The sequence below is a fragment of the Paralichthys olivaceus genome, chromosome 16, assembly GCF_024713975.1.
Source record: "Paralichthys olivaceus isolate ysfri-2021 chromosome 16, ASM2471397v2, whole genome shotgun sequence".
Classification (NCBI taxonomy): Eukaryota; Metazoa; Chordata; class Actinopteri; order Pleuronectiformes; family Paralichthyidae; genus Paralichthys; species Paralichthys olivaceus.
Genome location: NC_091108.1, coordinates 1,315,465 through 1,335,435, shown reverse-complemented (window position 1 = coordinate 1,335,435; position 19,971 = coordinate 1,315,465). Strand labels below are relative to the sequence as shown.

General features: G+C 43.3%; 4 protein-coding genes across 4 annotated transcripts; all 4 read left to right on the top strand.

Annotated features, from left to right (window-relative positions):
* The first annotated feature begins 1,407 nt into the window (after positions 1–1,407).
* LOC138405129 (tripartite motif-containing protein 16-like) lies at positions 1,408–4,892 on the top strand. The gene has a single exon (XM_069511593.1). It carries the CDS (start codon positions 2,754–2,756, stop codon positions 4,419–4,421), a length of 1,668 nt encoding a protein of 555 aa, XP_069367694.1. The 5' UTR covers positions 1,408–2,753; the 3' UTR covers positions 4,422–4,892.
* A 2,756-nt stretch (positions 4,893–7,648) lies between these two features.
* Positions 7,649–10,110, top strand: LOC138405113 (tripartite motif-containing protein 16-like). The gene has a single exon (XM_069511512.1). The coding sequence runs from the start codon at positions 7,972–7,974 to the stop codon at positions 9,637–9,639; it is 1,668 nt and encodes a 555-aa protein (XP_069367613.1). The 5' UTR covers positions 7,649–7,971; the 3' UTR covers positions 9,640–10,110.
* Positions 10,111–12,456: 2,346 nt separating this feature from the next.
* Positions 12,457–15,327, top strand: LOC138405112 (tripartite motif-containing protein 16-like). Its single transcript, XM_069511511.1, has one exon. It carries the CDS (start codon positions 13,186–13,188, stop codon positions 14,854–14,856), a length of 1,671 nt encoding a protein of 556 aa, XP_069367612.1. The 5' UTR covers positions 12,457–13,185; the 3' UTR covers positions 14,857–15,327.
* A 1,581-nt stretch (positions 15,328–16,908) lies between these two features.
* LOC138405114 (E3 ubiquitin/ISG15 ligase TRIM25-like) lies at positions 16,909–19,155 on the top strand. The gene has a single exon (XM_069511513.1). The coding sequence runs from the start codon at positions 17,017–17,019 to the stop codon at positions 18,682–18,684; it is 1,668 nt and encodes a 555-aa protein (XP_069367614.1). The 5' UTR covers positions 16,909–17,016; the 3' UTR covers positions 18,685–19,155.
* Positions 19,156–19,971: the final 816 nt, after the last annotated feature.

Here is a 19,971-nt window from a genome sequence, read left to right as displayed (position 1 = left end):
TTTTGAACAATGCATAGTTCCAGATGAGGAGGGGCTCTGCTGAGGACCAATCTAGTCCTTCAGTGTTTTAACGAAGAACAAGTTCAATGGAACTAAAGTTAAAGGAACAAAGTCATCAACAACCCAAACGTGTCAACATGTATTATACAACCAACATCGAATCAAAGTTGTGATCTAGTCTTCATCGTAAAGTGCTGCTCCTCTTACCGGACTGTGAAGAAGCTTGATAAGCCTCCATCTTCTTCATACTTTGAAACACAGTCAGCTCTGTTCTCTCCGTTTATTTCCTCACTCTCTTCCCTTCACATCACAACTTGGAGATGAACCAACATGTGGTGATGTGCCAGAGCCGACAGGAGCTCAGAGTTCCACTTCTAACACAGAGCAACTCAGACGGTCATTATCACTGAGAGGTGAAATGATGCAGAGAGAATTCCATTTAAACATGTTCAAACTATTTTCCAAGGAATGAATGGCTCTAGATAAATATATGTAGTGCCCTGCTGATTTTAGTTCACACTGTAGTACTTTGATATCTGTAATGTAGGTTTATCCTTCTGCTGATTTTGTGAAATACTACCTCATTTATGACTTATGCGGTTTAATTTCTGCATCAATATGGGAATCTGTGTATTGTTGTTAAGATGTTCAAATATCCCACATCAAGAACAGACCTTGAACTTCTCATGTCCGTTTTCAGTTAGTTTTATTTGATAGACAGGTGTCAATCAATCAAGTTAGGGTAGGATAGGACTTAGTTCAGACAAGACGAGACAGAGCGTGAAGAAGCACGAGGACAGAGAGAGAGGATGGTAGCTGCTCTACGTTCCTGTTACTCTTTGTAAATACAGTATTAATAAGAATTAAGACCCAGACTCTGTGGAACCTCAACCAGCCGCAGTGTGAGTCGTGTTGGGAGACGTTTGACTGAGTGTTGTTGCTAAATTAGCTGTTACTGTTAGCACGTGGAACCGCGTCAGCTGACTAGCGTGCGTCTTCACAGGATCGGAGGAGGCCTGCGTCAGGCTGCACGTGGGAAGCCTGGGTTTATTCCCAAGTGTCTGCGTGAGTATTGAGGTTGTGGACGCTAAAGTTACGCACATTTCTGGTTTTCTAACAGTGTATTCATTTGAGGTCTTGACTTTTAATGTTAGTGTGCTTCGGACATTGCCGCTCATGCTGCTGCAGTACAGGTGCTCAGGACTTGCCGCCAGGGACTTGGTGCACGTGGACAGAGCGTTTCTTCTTCCTTCTGCTCGCTGCGGGATCGGGGGTTTACGAACAATTCTCCACCGGAGGGTTACACATGAGCTCCAACAGCGCGCCAACGAACATGGTACCATAGACTGAGTTAGAAAATCCCGGGTATTATTTCTTTTTAATTGCTTATTTTATTTGTTTGGGGGTTTGAAATAAATGCTGTGATATTTTTTGCAATCCATCTGTGTGTTTGAGGGTGATCCATGTTTAACAGTTATGTAAGCCATTTCATTGTAGGATAATGTGATTCATGTGGAACAGTCAGGAGCTATAGTTGAGTAAGTGTGAAGCATGGGAGTTAAAGCTCCCACACACAGTTTAGCTATATTATAAGCTAACTGGGCCTCTTTGCACCTTGATTTTGAATCATATTTTTGTGCACAACTCCCAGTTTATATTTGTCGCCATCCCCTTTTCCTCTCCATGCAAAACAGGTGTTTAAAGTACAGAGTGTGTAATCACAAGGGTTGTGTTACAACATAGGAATTGAGTGAGGGGGCTACATATACAAATCCAGCCTCTGTAGGAGGCTCTTCTCTCACATGACAGTTTGTCTCTGTTTTCAAATGTCACTAAAACTAAAGGAACAAAGTCGTCAACAAACCCAAAGTAGTTGAACCAAGTCTTTTTTGTAAAGTGCTGCTTCTCTTACTGGAATGTGGAAAAGCCTGATAAACCTCCGTCTTCGTACACACCCAGTTCTACTTTGTCCATATATTTCCTCACTGCAGCTGATGAGTTGGGTTCTGGGTTTGTCGGTGGGTTTGTTGGTTGGGCTGTAAGTTGGGTTGTGGTTTGTTGGTCTGTTGTTTGGTTTGGTCAGTTGGTTGGGTTGTGGATTGTTTTTTGGTTAGTTGTTGGGTTGTTGGTTGATTTGTGGTCTGTGACTTGTCAGTCTGTTGGTTTGCTAGGTTATGGGTTGGGTTGAGGTATTTTGGTTGGTTTGTGAGTTGGGCGTCATCGTACCCTGATAGTATTACTGTAAAGGTTGTTCATGATTACATTTCTGTCACCTGTAGAGTTTTTATACTTTTACTCTCCCATTAGTGGGTTTCCATGTATTTGTACTTGTGTTTTTCATGTGTGAAGCACTTTGTAAGTTTGTTTTTATTCCACTTAAAAACTTTATTGACTTTCTGGAAACTTTGAAACGTGAATAATGTTCCAACCTGTGCTGTTGTGAGCTGAATGTGACAGCTCCCTGTGCAAACATTCACTTTTAAATGTGATGACACAGATAAAAAACTCCCAAACAGCTCATGGTAGAGAAATGTAGTAAAACTTCTTCCTGCTCTCAAACACAACCAGCTCCTCCCAGTCAGGATATTTCTTTGTCTCCTCCCGTCACAGACGTGTCAGTGTAAGAATCAGTGAACAAGACGTGAACTGTGGGAGATGAGTCACTGCAGGAATGAACCAGAGGGGGAGGAGCAGAGACTCTGTTTCTGTTCACAGGAAGTGAAACTATTCTACAGTCACTGGCAGCAGGTGAAATGGCGCAGCAAGAAAATCAACTGGACGGAGAAAGATTCTCTTGTTCGATCTGTCTGGATCTACTGAAGGATCCAGTGACTATTGGCTGTGGACACAGCTACTGTATGAGCTGTATTAAAACCCACTGGGACAATGAGGATCAGAGAGGAATCTACAGCTGTCCTCAGTGTAGAGAGATCTTCGCACTGAGGCCTGTCCTGGTGAAAAGCACCATGTTAGCTGATTTCGTGGAGGAGCTGAAGAAGACTGGACTCCAAGCTGCTCCTGCTGATCACTGCTATGCTGGACCTGAAGATGTGGCCTGTGACGTCTGCACTGGGAGAAAACTGAAAGCTCTCAAGTCCTGTTTGGTTTGTTTGGCCTCTTATTGTGAAAAACACCTCCAGCCTCATTTTCAGTCACCTCCATTTAAGAAGCACAAGCTGGTGGAGCCCTCCGAGAAGCTCCAGGAGAACATCTGCTCTCGTCACGATGAGGTGATGAAGATGTTCTGCCGCACTGATCAGCAGTGTATCTGTTATCTCTGCTCTGTGGATCAACATAAAGACCACGACACAGTCACAGCTGCAGCAGAAATGACTGAGAGGCAGAGAGAGCTCGGGCCGAGGAGACAAACGATCCAGCAGAGACTCCAGGACAGAGAGAAAGATGTGAAGCTGCTTCAACAGGAGGAGGAGGCCGTCAACCGCTCTGCTGATAAAGCAGTGGAGGACAGTGAGAAGATCTTCACTGAGCTGATCCGTCTGCTGGAGAAAAGAAGCTCTGATGTGAAGCAGCAGATCAGATCCCAGCAGGAAACTGAAGTGAGTCGAGTCAAAGAGCTTCAGGAGAAACTGGAGCAGGAGATCACTGAGCTGAAGAGGAGAGACGATGAACTGAAGCAGCTCTCACACACAGAGGATCACATCCAGTTTCTACTCAACTACCCCTCACTGTCACTCAGTGAATCTACACACTCATCCAGCATCAGGATCCGTCCTCTGAGGAACTTTGAGGACGTGACAGCAGCTGTGTCACAGGTCAGAGGTCGACTACAGGACATTCTGAGTGAGACAGAGACAAAGATTTTACAGATTGTGTCTCGAGTGGATGTTTTACTGCCACAACCAGAGCCCAAGACCAGAGCTGACTTCTTCAAATATTCACAGCAAATCACACTGGATCCAAACACAGCACACAAAGAACTGTTATTATCTGAGGGAAACAGAAAAGTGACATTAATGAGTGAAGAACAGTTTTATTCTGATCATCCAGACAGATTCACTGGTTGGTCTCAGGTCCTGAGTAGAGAGAGTCTGACTGGACGTTGTTACTGGGAGGTGGAGAGAAGAGGAGGAGTTACTGTAGCAGTCACATACAAGAATATCAACAGAGCAGGGGGGTCACATGAATGTCTATTTGGATCCAATGATAAATCTTGGTCATTATATCATGATGGAAACATTTATATCTTTTATCACAACAGCATCCAGACTCCAGTCTCAGGTCCTCCGTCCTCCAGAGTAGGAGTGTACCTGGATCACAGTGCAGGTGTTCTGTCCTTCTACAGAGTCTCTGACACCATGACTCTCCTCCACAGAGTCCAGACCACATTCACTCAGCCTCTCTATGCTGGAGTTGGGGTTTTTAATTATGGATCCTCAGCTGAGTTGTGTAAACTCAAATAGACTGGAGTCTTTAAAAGCAGTGATTTAGATTCTGTGTTTAAATCTTGAACTTCTTTTGTCTCCATGTTTGTTGCTCAAAGTTCGTCGTGGTGACGTTTCTGCTCCGCACAGAGATCAGCTGTCAATCAAACACTGGCCCTCCTTCATCCCAGATGTTCAGTCTCACTTTGTAAAGACAGAATCTATAATGACACTGACATGAATGTGTTTGAAAGAACTAATGTTGCTGTTGTTTTCTGAATCAATGTAGAAATAAGCTTCTGGGATGTTTTAGAACCTGTATTGATCCTGATCATAATCAATGAGCTGATTATTTGTTCTTTTCTTTTCCTCCTGTGAGATGGAGGTGAAACAAACTGACTGTGTGGATGAAGTGAATGTTTCCATGAGATCAAGAGTCATTGAACCGACTCTACTGATGAAACGTGTGAACAAACTGAAGGTTTGAATAAAGAATAACGTTGTTTCATATATTTGTCTCTTCTCTTTATTTCGGAGCGTGGTCTTTCAGTTTCAGATCGAGACTTATTGATTTCACAACAAATGTCATAATGCTCTCTTTAAGACCCAGCACTTGTACTCAAACGTTCCCCGTTTGTGCTCGGACTTGCTCTTCTCCTCATGCTGCTTCTTCAATCATCATTCAAAGCTCTAAATCCAAAAGGTTCTTACTTAATAAATCATTTAAATATTATTGATCACTGTTTAGAAAATTCTGGCATTTTGTTGGTTCAAGGGGGCGGAGCCAGGATTTAAATTTTAATGGCGGTTTCATCACGTGAACGGTTCGATGTTTTGAACAATGCATAGTTCCAGATGAGGAGGGGCTCTGCTGAGGACCAATCTAGTCCTTCAGTGTTTTAACTAGGAACAAGTTCAATGGAACTAAAGTTAAAGGAACAAAGTCATCAACAACCCAAACGTGTCAACATGTATTATACAACCAACATCGAATCAAAGTTGTGATCTAGTCTTCATCGTAAAGTGCTGCTCCTCTTACCGGACTGTGAAGCAGCTTGATAAGCCTCCATCTTCTTCATACTTTGAAACACAGTCAGCTCTGTTCTCTCCGTTTATTTCCTCACTCTCTTCCCTTCACATCACAACTTGGAGATGAACCAACATGTGGTGATGTGCCAGAGCCGACAGGAGCTCAGAGTTCCACTTCTAATACAGAGCAACTCAGACGCTCATTATCACTGAGAGGTGAAATGATGCAGAGAGAATTCCATTTAAACATGTTCAAACTATTTTCCAAGGAATGAATGGCTCTAGATAAATATATGTAGTGCCCTACTGATTTTAGTTCACACTGTAGTACTTTGATATCTGTAATGTAGGTTTATCCTTCTGCTGATTTTGTGAAATACTACCTCATTTATTACTTATGCGGTTTAATTTCTGCATCAATATGGGAATCTGTGTATTGTTGTTAAGATGTTCAAATATCCCACATCAAGAACAGACCTTGAACTTCTCATGTCCGTTTTCAGTTAGTTTTATTTGATAGACAGGTGTCAATCAATCAAGTTAGGGTAGGATAGGACTTAGTTCAGACAAGACGAGACAGAGCGTGAAGAAGCACGAGGACAGAGAGAGAGGATGGTAGCTGCTCTACGTTCCTGTTACTCTTTGTAAATACAGTATTGATAAGAATTAAGACCCAGACTCTGTGGAACCTCAACCAGCCGCAGTGTGAGTCGTGTTGGGAGACGTTTGACTGAGTGTTGTTGCTAAATTAGCTGTTACTGTTAGCACGTGGAACCGCGTCAGCTGACTAGCGTGCGTCTTCACAGGATCGGAGGAGGCCTGCGTCAGGCTGCACGTGGGAAGCCTGGGTTTATTCCCAAGTGTCTGCGTGAGTATTGAGGTTGTGGACGCTAAAGTTACGCACATTTCTGGTTTTCTAACAGTGTATTCATTTGAGGTCTTGACTTTTAATGTTAGTGTGCTTCGGACATTGCCGCTCATGCTGCTGCAGTACAGGTGCTCAGGACTTGCCGCCAGGGACTTGGTGCACGTGGACAGAGCGTTTCTTCTTCCTTCTGCTCGCTGCGGGATCGGGGGTTTACGAACAATTCTCCACCGGAGGGTTACACATGAGCTCCAACAGCGCGCCAACGAACATGGTACCATAGACTGAGTTAGAAAATCCCGGGTATTATTTTTTTTTAATTGCTTATTTTATTTGTTTGGGGGTTTGAAATAAATGCTGTGATATTTTTTGCAATCCATCTGTGTGTTTGAGGGTGATCCATGTTTAACAGTTATGTAAGCCATTTCATTGTAGGATAATGTGATTCATGTGGAACAGTCAGGAGCTATAGTTGAGTAAGTGTGAAGCATGGGAGTTAAAGCTCCCCCACACAGTTTAGCTATATTATAAGCTAACTGGGCCTCTTTGCACCTTGATTTTGAATCATATTTTTGTGCACAACTCCCAGTTTATATTTGTCGCCATCCCCTTTTCCTCTCCACGCAAAACAGGCGTTTAAAGTACAGAGTGTGTAATCACAAGGGTTGTGTTACAACATAGGAATTGAGTGAGGGGGCTACATACACAAATCCAGCCTCTGTAGGAGGCTCTTCTCTCACATGACAGTTTGTCTCTGTTTTCAAATGTCACTAAAACTAAAGGAACAAAGTCGTCAACAAACCCAAAGTAGTTGAACCAAGTCTTTTTTGTAAAGTGCTGCTTCTCTTACTGGAATGTGGAAAAGCCTGATAAACCTCCGTCTTCGTACACACCCAGTTCTACTTTGTCCATATATTTCCTCACTGCAGCTGATGAGTTGGGTTCTGGGTTTGTCGGTGGGTTTGTTGGTTGGGCTGTAAGTTGGGTTGTGGTTTGTTGGTCTGTTGTTTGGTTTGGTCAGTTGGTTGGGTTGTGGATTGTTTTTTGGTTAGTTGTTGGGTTGTTGGTTGATTTCTGGTCTGTGACTTGTCAGTCTGTTGGTTTGCTAGGTTATGGGTTGGGTTGAGGTATTCTGGTTGGTTTGTGAGTTGGGTGGCGTCATCGTACCCTGATAGTATTACTGTAAAGGTTGTTCATGATTACATTTCTGTCACCTGTAGAGTTTTTATACTTTTACTCTTCCATTAGTAGGTTTCCATGTATTTGTACTTGTGTTTTTCATGTGTGAAGCACTTTGTAAGTTTGTTTTTATTCCACTTAAAAACTTTATTGACTTTCTGGAGACTTTGAAACGTGAATAATGTTCCAACCTGTGCTGTTGTGAGCTGAATGTGACAGCTCCCTGTGCAAACATTCACTTTGGAATGTGATGACACAGATAAAAATCTCCCAAACAGCTCATGGTAGAGAAATGTAGTAAAGCTTCTTCCTGCTCTCAAACACAACCAGCTCCTCCCAGTCAGGATATTTCTTTGTCTCCTCCCGTCACAGACGTGTCAGTGTAAGAATCAGTGAACAAGACGTGAACTGTGGGAGATGAGTCACTGCAGGAAGTGAACGAGAGGGGGAGAAGCAGAGACTCTGTTTCTGTTCACAGGAAGTGAAACTATTCTACAGTCACTGGCAGCAGGTGAAATGGCGCAGCAAGAAAATCAACTGGACGGAGAAAGATTCTCTTGTTCGATCTGTCTGGATCTACTGAAGGATCCAGTGACTATTGGCTGTGGACACAGCTACTGTATGAGCTGTATTAAAACCCACTGGGACAATGAGGATCAGAGAGGAATCTACAGCTGTCCTCAGTGTAGAGAGACCTTCGCACTGAGGCCTGTCCTGGTGAAAAGCACCATGTTAGCTGATTTAGTGGAGGAGCTGAAGAAGACTGGACTCCAAGCTGCTCCTGCTGATCACTGCTATGCTGGACCTGAAGATGTGGCCTGTGACGTCTGCACTGGGAGAAAACTCAAAGCTCTCAAGTCCTGTTTGGATTGTTTGGCCTCTTATTGTGAAAAACACCTCCAGCCTCATTTTCAGTCACCTCCATTTAAGAAGCACAAGCTGGTGGAGCCCTCCGAGAAGCTCCAGGAGAACATCTGCTCTCGTCACGATGAGGTAATGAAGATGTTCTGCCGCACTGATCAGCAGTGTATCTGTTATCTCTGCTCTGTGGATGAACATAAAGACCACGACACAGTCACAGCTGCAGCAGAAAGGACTGAGAGGCAGAGAGAGCTCGGGCCGAGGAGACAAACGATCCAGCAGAGACTCCAGGACAGAGAGAAACATGTGAAGCTGCTTCAACAGGAGGAGGAGGCCGTCAACCGCTCTGCTGATAAAGCAGTGGAGGACAGTGAGAAGATCTTCACTGAGCTGATCCGTCTGCTGGAGAAAAGAAGCTCTGATGTGAAGCAGCAGATCAGATCCCAGCAGGAAACTGAAGTGAGTCGAGTCAAAGAGCTTCAGGAGAAACTGGAGCAGGAGATCACTGAGCTGAAGAGGAGAGACGATGAACTGAAGCAGCTCTCACACACAGAGGATCACATCCAGTTTCTACTCAACTACCCCTCACTGTCACTCAGTGAATCTACACACTCATCCAGCATCAGGATCCGTCCTCTGAGGAACTTTGAGGACGTGACAGCAGCTGTGTCACAGGTCAGAGGTCGACTACAGGACATTCTGAGTGAGACAGAGACAAAGATTTTACAGATTGTGTCTCAAGTGGATGTTTTACTGCCACAACCAGAGCCCAAGACCAGAGCTGACTTCTTCAAATATTCACAGGAAATCACACTGGATCCAAACACAGCAAACAAACGTCTGTTATTATCTGAGGGAAACAGAAAAGTGACATTAGTGAGTAAAAAACAGTTTTATTCTGATCATCCAGACAGATTCACTTATTGGCTTCAGGTCCTGAGTAGAGAGAGTCTGACTGGACGTTGTTACTGGGAGGTGGAGAGAAGAGGAAGAGTTACTATAGCAGTCACATACAAGAATATCAACAGAGCAGGGAGGTCAGATGAATGTAGATTTGGAATCAATGATAAATCTTGGAGGTTAGATTGTTTTGGAAACATTTATATCTTCTATCACAACAGCATCGAGACTCCAGTGTCAGGTCCTCTGTCCTCCAGAGTAGGAGTGTACCTGGATCACAGTGCAGGTGTTCTGTCCTTCTACAGCGTCTCTGACACCATGACTCTCCTCCACAGAGTCCAGACCACATTCACTCAGCCTCTCTATGCTGGAGTTGGGTTTTTTAATTCTGGATGCTCAGCTGAGTTGTGTAAACTCAAATAGTCTGGAGTCTTTAAAAGCAGTGATTTAGATTCTGTGTTTAAATCTTGAACTTCTTTTGTCTCCATGTTTGTTGCTCAAAGTTCGTCGTGGTGACGTTTCTGCTCCGCACAGAGATCAGCTGTCAATCAAACACTGGCCCTCCTTCATCCCAGATGTTCAGTCTCACTTTGTAAAGACAGAATCTATAATGACACTGACATGAATGTGTTTGAAAGAACTAATGTTGCTGTTGTTTTCTGAATCAATGTAGAAATAAGCTTCTGGGATGTTTTAGAACCTGTATTGATCCTGATCATAATCAATGAGCTGATTATTTGTTCTTTTCTTTTCCTCCTGTGAGATGGAGGTGAAACAAACTGACTGTGTGGATGAAGTGAATGTTTCCATGAGATCAAGAGTCATTGAACCGACTCTACTGATGAAACGTGTGAACAAACTGAAGGTTTGAATAAAGAATAACGTTGTTTCATATATTTGTCTCTTCTCTTTATTTCGGAGCGTGGTCTTTCAGTTTCAGATCGAGACTTATTGATTTCACAACAAATGTCATAATGCTCTCTTTAAAACCCAGCACTTGTACTCAAACGTTCCCCGTTTGTGCTCGGATTTGCTCTTCTCCTCATGCTGCTTCTTCAATCATCATTCAAAGCTCTAAATCCAAAAGGTTCTAACTTAATAAATCATTTAAATATTATTGATCACTGTTTAGAAAATTCAGGCATTTTGTTGGTTCAAGGGGGCGGAGCCAGGATTTAAATTTTAATGGCGGTTTCATCACGTGAACGGTTCGATGTTTTGAACAATGCATAGTTCCAGATGAGGAGGGGCTCTGCTGAGGACCAATCTAGTCCTTCAGTGTTTTAACTAAGAACAAGTTCAATGGAACTAAAGTTAAAGGAACAAAGTCATCAACAACCCAAACGTGTCAACATGTATTATACAACCAACATCGAATCAAAGTTGTGATCTAGTCTTCATCGTAAAGTGCTGCTCCTCTTACCGGACTGTGAAGCAGCTTGATAAGCCTCCATCTTCTTCATACTTTGAAACACAGTCAGCTCTGTTCTCTCCGTTTATTTCCTCACTCTCTTCCCTTCACATCACAACTTGGAGATGAACCAACATGTGGTGATGTGCCAGAGCCGACAGGAGCTCAGAGTTCCACTTCTAATACAGAGCAACTCAGACGCTCATTATCACTGAGAGGTGAAATGATGCAGAGAGAATTCCACTTAAACATGTTCAAACTATTTTCCAAGGAATGAATGGCTCTAGATAAATATATGTAGTGCCCTGCTGATTTTAGTTCACACTGTAGTACTTTGATATCTGTAATGTAGGTTTATCCTTCTGCTGATTTTGTGAAATACTACCTCATTTATTACTTATGCGGTTTAATTTCTGCATCAATATGGGAATCTGTGTATTGTTGTTAAGATGTTCAAATATCCCACATCAAGAACAGACCTTGAACTTCTCATGTCCGTTTTCAGTTAGTTTTATTTGATAGACAGGTGTCAATCAATCAAGTTAGGGTAGGATAGGACTTAGTTCAGACAAGACGAGACAGAGCGTGAAGAAGCACGAGGACAGAGAGAGAGGATGGTAGCTGCTCTACGTTCCTGTTACTCTTTGTAAATACAGTATTAATAAGAAATAAGACCCAGACTCTGTGGAACCTCAACCAGCCGCAGTGTGAGTCGTGTTGGGAGACGTTTGACTGAGTGTTGTTGCTAAATTAGCTGTTACTGTTAGCACGTGGAACCGCGTCAGCTGACTAGCGTGCGTCTTCACAGGATCGGAGGAGGCCTGCGTCAGGCTGCACGTGGGAAGCCTGGGTTTATTCCCAAGTGTCTGCGTGAGTATTGAGGTTGTGGACGCTAAAGTTACGCACATTTCTGGTTTTCTAACAGTGTATTCATTTGAGGTCTTGACTTTTAATGTTAGTGTGCTTCGGACATTGCCGCTCATGCTGCTGCAGTACAGGTGCTCAGGACTTGCCGCCAGGGACTTGGTGCACGTGGACAGAGCGTTTCTTCTTCCTTCTGCTCGCTGCGGGATCGGGGGTTTACGAACAATTCTCCACCGGAGGGTTACACATGAGCTCCAACAGCGCGCCAACGAACATGGTACCATAGACTGAGTTAGAAAATCCCGGGTATTATTTTTTTTAAATTGCTTATTTTATTTGTTTGGGGGTTTGAAATAAATGCTGTGATATTTTTTGCAATCCATCTGTGTGTTTGAGGGTGATCCATGTTTAACAGTTATGTAAGCCATTTCATTGTAGGATAATGTGATTCATGTGGAACAGTCAGGAGCTATAGTTGAGTAAGTGTGAAGCATGGGAGTTAAAGCTCCCACACACAGTTTAGCTATATTATAAGCTAACTGGGCCTCTTTGCACCTTGATTTTGAATCATATTTTTGTGCACAACTCCCAGTTTATATTTGTCGCCATCCCCTTTTCCTCTCCATGCAAAACAGGTGTTTAAAGTACAGAGTGTGTAATCACAAGGGTTGTGTTACAACATAGGAATTGAGTGAGGGGGCTACATACACAAATCCAGCCTCTGTAGGAGGCTCTTCTCTCACATGACAGTTTGTCTCTGTTTTCAAATGTCACTAAAACTAAAGGAACAAAGTCGTCAACAAACCCAAAGTAGTTGAACCAAGTCTTTTTTGTAAAGTGCTGCTTCTCTTACTGGAATGTGGAAAAGCCTGATAAACCTCCGTCTTCGTACACACCCAGTTCTACTGTGTCCATATATTTCCTCACTGCAGCTGATGAGTTGGGTTCTGGGTTTGTCGGTGGGTTTGTTGGTTGGGCTGTAAGTTGGGTTGTGGTTTGTTGGTCTGTTGTTTGGTTTGGTCAGTTGGTTGGGTTGTGGATTGTTTTTTGGTTAGTTGTTGGGTTGTTGGTTGATTTGTGGTCTGTGACTTGTCAGTCTGTTGGGTTGCTAGGTTATGGGTTGGGTTGAGGTATTCTGGTTGGTTTGTGAGTTGGGCGTTATCGTACCCTGATAGTATTACTGTAAAGGTTGTTCATGATTACATTTCTGTCACCTGTAGAGTTTTTATACTTTTACTCTTCCATTAGTGGGTTTCCATGTATTTGTACTTGTGTTTTTCATGTGTGAAGCACTTTGTAAGTTTGTTTTTATTCCACTTAAAAACTTTATTGACTCTCTGGAGACTTTGAAACGTGAATAATGTTCCAACCTGTGCTGTTGTGAGCTGAATGTGACAGCTCCCTGTGCAAACATTCACTTTGAAATGTGATGACACAGATAAAAAACTCCCAAACAGCTCATGGTAGAGAAATGTAGTAAAACTTCTTCCTGCTCTCAAACACAACCAGCTCCTCCCAGTCAGGATATTTCTTTGTCTCCTCCCGTCACAGACGTGTCAGTGTAAGAATCAGTGAACAAGACGTGAACTGTGGGAGATGAGTCACTGCAGGAGTGAACGAGAGGGGGAGGAGCAGAGACTCTGTTTCTGTTCAGAGAAAGTGAAACTATTCTACAGTCACTGGCAGCGGGTGAAATGGCGCAGCAAGAAAATCAACTGGACGGAGAAAGATTCTCTTGTTCGATCTGTCTGGATCTACTGAAGGATCCAGTGACTATTGGCTGTGGACACAGCTACTGTATGAGCTGTATTAAAACCCACTGGGACAATGAGGATGAGAGAGGAATCTACAGCTGTCCTCAGTGTAGAGAGACCTTCGCACTGAGGCCTGTCCCGGTGAAAAACATCCTGATAGCTGATTTAGTGGAGGAGCTGAAGAAGACTGGACTCCAAGCTGCTCCTGCTGATCACTGCTATGCTGGACCTGAAGATGTGGCCTGTGATTTCTGCACTGGGAGAAAACTCAAAGCTCTCAAGTCCTGTTTGGTTTGTTTGGCCTCTTATTGTGAAAAACACCTCCAGCCTCATTTTCAGTCACCTCCATTTAAGAAGCACAAGCTGGTGGAGCCCTCCGAGAAGCTCCAGGAGAACATCTGCTCTCGTCACAATGAGGTGAAGAAGATGTTCTGCCGCACTGATCAGCAGTGTATCTGTTATCTCTGCTCTGTGGATCAACATAAAGACCACGACACAGTCACAGCTGCAGCAGAAAGGACTGAGAGGCAGAGAGAGCTCGGGCCGAGGAGACAAACGATCCAGCAGAGACTCCAGGACAGAGAGAAACATGTGAAGCTGCTTCAACAGGAGGAGGAGGCCGTCAACCGCTCTGCTGATAAAGCAGTGGAGGACAGTGAGAAGATCTTCACTGAGCTGATCCGTCTGCTGGAGAAAAGAAGCTCTGATGTGAAGCAGCAGATCAGATCCCAGCAGGAAACTGAAGTGAGGCGAGTCAAAGAGCTTCAGGAGAAACTGGAGCAGGAGATCACTGAGCTGAAGAGGAGAGACGATGAACTGAAGCAGCTCTCACACACAGAGGATCACATCCAGTTTCTACTCAACTACCCCCCCTCACTGTCACTCAGTGAATCTACACACTCATCCAGCATCAGGATCCGTCCTCTGAGGAACTTTGAGGACGTGACAGCAGCTGTGTCACAGGTCAGAGGTCGACTACAGGACATTCTGAGTGAGACAGAGACAAAGATTTTACAGATTGTGTCTCAAGTGGATGTTTTACTGCCACAACCAGAGCCCAAGACCAGAGCTGACTTCTTCAAATATTCACAGGAAATCACACTGGATCCAAACACAGCAAACAAACGTCTGTTATTATCTGAGGGAAACAGAAAAGTGACATTAGTGAGTAAAAAACAGTTTTATTCTGATCATCCAGACAGATTCACTTATTGGCTTCAGGTCCTGAGTAGAGAGAGTCTGACTGGACGTTGTTACTGGGAGGTGGAGAGAAGAGGAGGAGTTAGTGTAGCAGTCACATACAAGAATATCAACAGAGCAGGGAGGTCAGATGAATGTAGATTTGGAATCAATGATAAATCTTGGAGGTTAGATTGTTTTGGAAACATTTATATCTTCTATCACAACAGCATCCAGACTCCAGTGTCAGGTCCTCCGTCCTCCAGAGTAGGAGTGTACCTGGATCACAGTGCAGGTGTTCTGTCCTTCTACAGCGTCTCTGACACCATGACTCTCCTCCACAGAGTCCAGACCACATTCACTCAGCCTCTCTATGCTGGAGTTGGGTTTTTTAATTCTGGATGCTCAGCTGAGTTGTGTAAACTCAAATAGTCTGGAGTCTTTAAAAGCAGTGATTTAGATTCTGTGTTTAAATCTTGAACTTCTTTTGTCTCCATGTTTGTTGCTCAAAGTTCGTCGTGGTGACGTTTCTGCTCCGCACAGAGATCAGCTGTCAATCAAACACTGGCCCTCCTTCATCCCAGATGTTCAGTCTCACTTTGTAAAGACAGAATCTATAATGACACTGACATGAATGTGTTTGAAAGAACTAATGTTGCTGTTGTTTTCTGAATCAATGTAGAAATAAGCTTCTGGGATGTTTTAGAACCTGTATTGATCCTGATCATAATCAATGAGCTGATTATTTGTTCTTTTCTTTTCCTCCTGTGAGATGGAGGTGAAACAAACTGACTGTGTGGATGAAGTGAATGTTTCCATGAGATCAAGAGTCATTGAACCGACTCTACTGATGAAACGTGTGAACAAACTGAAGGTTTGAATAAAGAATAACGTTGTTTCATATATTTGTCTCTTCTCTTTATTTCGGAGCGTGGTCTTTCAGTTTCAGATCGAGACTTATTGATTTCACAACAAATGTCATAATGCTCTCTTTAAGACCCAGCACTTGTACTCAAACGTTCCCCGTTTGTGCTCGGACTTGCTCTTCTCCTCATGCTGCTTCTTGAATCATCATTCAAAGCTCTAAATCCAAAAGGTTCTTACTTAATAAATCATTTAAATATTATTGATCACTGTTTAGAAAATTCTGGCAATTTGTTGGTTCAAGGGGGCGGAGCCAGGATTTAAATTTTAATGGCGGTTTCATCACGTCAACGGTTCGATGTTTTGAACAATGCATAGTTCCAGATGAGGAGGGGCTCTGCTGAGGACCAATCTAGTCCTTCAGTGTTTTAACTAAGAACAAGTTCAATGGAACTAAAGTTAAAGGAACAAAGTCATCAACAACCCAAACGTGTCAACATGTATTATACAACCAACATCGAATCAAAGTTGTGATCTAGTCTTCATCGTAAAGTGCTGCTCCTCTTACCGGACTGTGAAGCAGCTTGATAAGCCTCCATCTTCCTCATACTTTGAAACACAGTCAGCTCTGTTCTCTCCATTTATTTCCTCACTCTCTTCCCTTCACATCACAACTTGGAGATGAACCAACATGTGGTGATGTGCCAGAGCCGACAGGAGCTCAGAGTTCCACTTCTAACACAGAGCAACTCAGACGGTCATTATCACTGAGAGGTGAAATGATGCAGAGAGAATTCCACTTAAACATGTTCAAACTATTTTCCAAGGAATGAATGACTCTAGATAAATATACAAATCCAGCCTCTGTAGGAGGCTCTTCTCTCACATGACAGTTTGTCTCTGTTTTCAAATGTCACTAAAACTAAAGGAACAAAGTCGTCAACAAACCCAAAGTAGTTGAACCAAGTCTTTTTTGTAAAGTGCTGCTTCTCTTACTGGAATGTGGAAAAGCCTGATAAACCTCCGTCTTCGTACACACCCAGTTCTACTGTGTCCATATATTTCCTCACTGCAGCTGATGAGTTGGGTTCTGGGTTTGTCGGTGGGTTTGTTGGTTGGGCTGTAGGTTGGGTTGTGGTTTGTTGGTCTGTTGTTTGGTTTGGTCAGTTGGTTGGGTTGTGGATTGTTTTTTGGTTAGTTGTTGGGTTGTTGGTTGATTTGTGGTCTGTGACTTGTCAGTCTGTTGGTTTGCTAGGTTATGGGTTGGGTTGAGGTATTCTGGTTGGTTTGTGAGTTGGGTGGCGTCATCGTACCCTGATAGTATTACTGTAAAGGTTGTTCATGATTACATTTCTGTCACCTGTAGAGTTTTTATACTTTTACTCTTCCATTAGTGGGTTTCCATGTATTTGTACTTGTGTTTTTCATGTGTGAAGCACTTTGTAAGTTTGTTTTTATTCCACTTAAAAACTTTATTGACTTTCTGGAGACTTTGAAACGTGAATAATGTTCCAACCTGTGCTGTTGTGAGCTGAATGTGACAGCTCCCTGTGCAAACATTCACTTTGAAATGTGATGACACAGATAAAAAACTCCCAATTAGCTCATGGTAGAGAAATGTAGTAAAACTTCTTCCTGCTCTCAAACACAACCAGCTCCTCCCAGTCAGGATATTTCTTTGGCTCCTTTCTTTGTGAAACTATTCTACAGTCACTGGCAGCAGGTGAAATGGCGCAGCAAGAAAATCAACCGAACAGAGAAAGATTCTCTTGTTCGATCTGTCTGGAACTACTGAAGGATCCAGTGACTATTGGCTGTGGACACAGCTACTGTATGAACTGTATTAAAACCCACTGGGACGATCAGGATGAGAGAGGAATCTACAGATGTCCTCAGTGTAGAGAGATCTTCGCACTGAGGCCTGTCCTGGTGAAAAACGCCATGATAGCTGATTTCGTGGAGGAGCTGAAGAAGACTGGACTCCAAGCTGCTCCTGCTGATCACTGCTATGCTGGACCTGAAGATGTGGCCTGTGACGTCTGCACTGGGAGAAAACTCAAAGCTCTCAAGTCCTGTTTGGTTTGTTTGGCCTCTTATTGTGAAAAACACCTCCAGCCTCATTTTCAGTCACCTCCATTTAAGAAGCACAAGCTGGTGGAGCCCTCCGAGAAGCTCCAGGAGAACATCTGCTCTCGTCACGATGAGGTGAAGAAGATGTTCTGCCGCACTGATCAGCAGTGTATCTGTTATCTCTGCTCTGTGGATGAACATAAAGACCACGACACAGTCACAGCTGCAGCAGAAAGGACTGAGAGGCAGAGAGAGCTCGGGCCGAGGAGACAAACGATCCAGCAGAGACTCCAGGACAGAGAGAAAGATGTGAAGCTGCTTCAACAGGAGGAGGAGGCCGTCAACCGCTCTGCTGATAAAGCAGTGGAGGACAGTGAGAAGATCTTCACTGAGCTGATCCGTCTGCTGGAGAAAAGAAGCTCTGATGTGAAGCAGCAGATCAGATCCCAGCAGGAAACTGAAGTGAGTCGAGTCAAAGAGCTTCAGGAGAAACTGGAGCAGGAGATCACTGAGCTGAAGAGGAGAGACGATGAACTGAAGCAGCTCTCACACACAGAGGATCACATCCAGTTTCTACTCAACTACCCCTCACTGTCACTCAGTGAATCTACACACTCATCCAGCATCAGGATCCGTCCTCTGAGGAACTTTGAGGACGTGACAGCAGCTGTGTCACAGGTCAGAGGTCGACTACAGGACATTCTGAGTGAGACAGAGACAAAGATTTTACAGATTGTGTCTCAAGTGGATGTTTTACTGCCACAACCAGAGCCCAAGACCAGAGCTGACTTCTTCAAATATTCACAGGAAATCACACTGGATCCAAACACAGCAAACAAACGTCTGTTATTATCTGAGGGAAACAGAAAAGTGACATTAGTGAGTAAAAAACAGTTTTATTCTGATCATCCAGACAGATTCACTTATTGGCTTCAGGTCCTGAGTAGAGAGAGTCTGACTGGACGTTGTTACTGGGAGGTGGAGAGAAGAGGAGTAGTTACTATAGCAGTCACATACAAGAATATCAACAGAGCAGGGGGGTCAGATGAATGTAGATTTGGAATCAATGATAAATCTTGGAGGTTAGATTGTTTTGGAAACATTTATATCTTCTATCACAACAGCATCCAGACTCCAGTGTCAGGTCCTCTGTCCTCCAGAGTAGGAGTGTACCTGGATCACAGTGCAGGTGTTCTGTCCTTCTACAGCGTCTCTGACACCATGACTCTCCTCCACAGAGTCCAGACCACATTCACTCAGCCTCTCTATGCTGGAGTTGGGTTTTTTAATTCTGGATGCTCAGCTGAGTTGTGTAAACTCAAATAGTCTGGAGTCTTTAAAAGCAGTGATTTAGATTCTGTGTTTAAATCTTGAACTTCTTTTGTCTCCATGTTTGTTGCTCAAAGTTCGTCGTGGTGACGTTTCTGCTCCGCACAGAGATCAGCTGTCAATCAAACACTGGCCCTCCTTCATCCCAGATGTTCAGTCTCACTTTGTAAAGACAGAATCTATAATGACACTGACATGAATGTGTTTGAAAGAACTAATGTTGCTGTTGTTTTCTGAATCAATGTAGAAATAAGCTTCTGGGATGTTTTAGAACCTGTATTGATCCTGATCATAATCAATGAGCTGATTATTTGTTCTTTTCTTTTCCTCCTGTGAGATGGAGGTGAAACAAACTGACTGTGTGGATGAAGTGAATGTTTCCATGAGATCAAGAGTCATTGAACCGACTCTACTGATGAAACGTGTGAACAAACTGAAGGTTTGAATAAAGAATAACGTTGTTTCATATATTTGTCTCTTCTCTTTATTTCGGAGCGTGGTCTTTCAGTTTCAGATCGAGACTTATTGATTTCACAACAAATGTCATAATGCTCTCTTTAAAACCCAGCTCTTGTACTCAAACGTTCCCCGTTTGTGCTCGGATTTGCTCTTCTCCTCATGCTGCTTCTTGAATCATCATTCAAAGCTCTAAATCCAAAAGGTTCTTACTTAATAAATCATTTAAATATTATTGATCACTGTTTAGAAAATTCAGGCATTTTGTTGGTTCAAGGGGGCGGAGCCAGGATTTAAATTTTAATGGCGGTTTCATCACGTGAACGGTTCGATGTTTTGAACAATGCATAGTTCCAGATGAGGAGGGGCTCTGCTGAGGACCAATCTAGTCCTTCAGTGTTTTAACTAAGAACAAGTTCAATGGAACTAAAGTTAAAGGAACAAAGTCATCAACAACCCAAACGTGTCAACATGTATTATACAACCAACATCGAATCAAAGTTGTGATCTAGTCTTCATCGTAAAGTGCTGCTCCTCTTACCGGACTGTGAAGCAGCTTGATAAGCCTCCATCTTCTTCATACTTTGAAACACAGTCAGCTCTGTTCTCTGCGTTTATTTCCTCACTCTCTTCCCTTCACATCACAACTTGGAGATGAACCAACATGTGGTGATGTGCCAGAGCCGACAGGAGCTCAGAGTTCCACTTCTAACACAGAGCAACTCAGACGGTCATTATCACTGAGAGGTGAAATGATGCAGAGAGAATTCCATTTAAACATGTTCAAACTATTTTCCAAGGAATGAATGGCTCTAGATAAATATACAA

Bases quoted from the DNA above. Each gene is read 5' to 3' on its own strand.
- LOC138405113 (XM_069511512.1), top strand. From the start codon at position 7,972: ATGGCGCAGCAAGAAAATCAACTGGACGGAGAAAGATTCTCTTGTTCG.
- LOC138405129 (XM_069511593.1), top strand. From the start codon at position 2,754: ATGGCGCAGCAAGAAAATCAACTGGACGGAGAAAGATTCTCTTGTTCG.
- LOC138405114 (XM_069511513.1), top strand. From the start codon at position 17,017: ATGGCGCAGCAAGAAAATCAACCGAACAGAGAAAGATTCTCTTGTTCG.
- LOC138405112 (XM_069511511.1), top strand. From the start codon at position 13,186: ATGGCGCAGCAAGAAAATCAACTGGACGGAGAAAGATTCTCTTGTTCG.